Raw genomic sequence first — 1552 nt, 5'->3', positions numbered from 1 at the left:
TACAAGCGTTGTGGACCAGCGACGCAGCTTGGGACACTCATCCCCTTTAGCTCTGGGGATCCAAACAGGTGGCTGCCCACAAAGCTCCAGGCAGGACCAGCCACACGAGTGGTGCCCACCATGGCTGTCCCGGTCCCTGCACCCTGAGCAGGATCTGTCTGATCCCTGCCCTACATCTCAGCCTGGTTCAGTGTTGGTGTCGCAGGAATGGGGTCCTGACAGTTTTCCCCACGGACGCTTTCCATATAAGGCCCCCCTCTTCCTTCACCACCCCCCCGCCCCGAGGTCCAGCACCCGTGCGGGGGAGGAGTTGCTGGCGCGTCTACGTACATCTGTAGCTTTCTTCTCCGCCTGCTCCAGCTTCTCCTGGGCCTCCTTGACAGACTCGGAGTACTTCTCCACCTCATCCTCTGTGCCCTTCAGCTTCTTCTGCAGGCCCTGCTGTTCCTCCTCAAGCTGGGGAAAGGACGGAGGGCGGCGGTCAGGGGGAATGACGGTGCCCACAAGGCTGGGGGAGGATGGCCATCCTCCTGCGGAGGCCCAGGCTCCCTCTGTCAACTTTGGGGCCACACATCCTCAGGGAGCCCATGGTCCCCAGGGCTGGAGCGGCCCCCAGCATCCCTGAGCCTAGTGGGGTAAGAGGGTGGTGGGATTCCTCCCTGTGTAGGGGACTGAAGAGGTCCTGACTTGGGGACACAGCTTTGGGCGGCACTGAGAAGGTCCACATCTCTGTGCAGCTGTGGTGGGAGTATGCCGGGGTGTCCCTGGCAGAGGGATAGGGAAGTGGCACCGGGGTGTCCCACGGAGATAAGGCATGTTTGAGGGGACCAACGTGAGTGGTCAGGGGCAACAGGCTGGAGTGCTGGTCCCTGGGGACAGGCACCCAGTGGGGTGAGGTCCCCAGGGACAGGTATCCAGAGGCGTGAGGTCCCCGGGGATGGTCACACAGCGGGTGAGGTCCCCAGGTACAGACACCCAGTGGGGTAAGGTCCCTGGGGATGGGGACCCAATGGGGTGAGGTCTCAAGGGCTGGGCATCCCTAGAGCTGGGATCAGGACATCCAGTCGGGCAAGGTCCTCAAGGCAGGACACCCCTAGGACAGGATTCCCCAGTCTGGACATGCAATGTAGGGAGGTCCGTGGGGCTGGACACCCCCTAGGACAGTAGTCCCCAGGCTAGACATGCAGAAGGACGGAGTCCCCAGGCTGGATGCCCAGCAGGATGGGGTTCTAAGGGCTGGACACTCCTAGGGTGATGGATTCCCAGGCGGGACACCCAGCAGGTTATGGTCCCCAGGGCTGGACACTCCTAGGGTGATGGATCCCCAGGCTGGACACCCAGCAGGATGGGGTTCCCGGGGCTCGAAACCCTTAAGGTGGGGGTCCCCTGGCAATGCCGGGGCAGAGGGGCAGGGGGGAGGTCCATGGGACACCTACCTGCTTGCCGCGGTCCTCCGCCTGCTTCTTGTCGGCCTCCGCCTGCTCGGCGCGGTCGATGGCGTTCTCCTTGTCCAGTTTCAGCATCTGCATCTTCTTCTTGATGGCTTCCATGG

The 1552-nt window shown here is 62.9% G+C and overlaps 1 protein-coding gene across 1 annotated transcript in view; it reads right to left on the bottom strand.

Moving 5' to 3' along the window:
- The window catches only part of LOC104286521 (tropomyosin beta chain-like), a 7781-nt gene extending 6231 nt beyond the window's left edge, over nt 1-1550 (bottom strand). The window contains 2 exon segments of the mRNA XM_009885124.1: nt 331-456; nt 1437-1550. Coding sequence (XP_009883426.1) covers nt 331-456; nt 1437-1550 — 240 coding nt within the window.
- Nucleotides 1551-1552: the final 2 nt, after the last annotated feature.

Source organism: Charadrius vociferus, unplaced genomic scaffold, assembly GCF_000708025.1.
Source record: "Charadrius vociferus isolate BGI_N301 unplaced genomic scaffold, ASM70802v2 scaffold990, whole genome shotgun sequence".
Taxonomy (NCBI): domain Eukaryota; kingdom Metazoa; phylum Chordata; class Aves; order Charadriiformes; family Charadriidae; genus Charadrius; species Charadrius vociferus.
The sequence above is the reverse complement of the archived record's forward strand: the minus strand, read 5'-3'. Positions and strand labels throughout refer to the sequence as shown.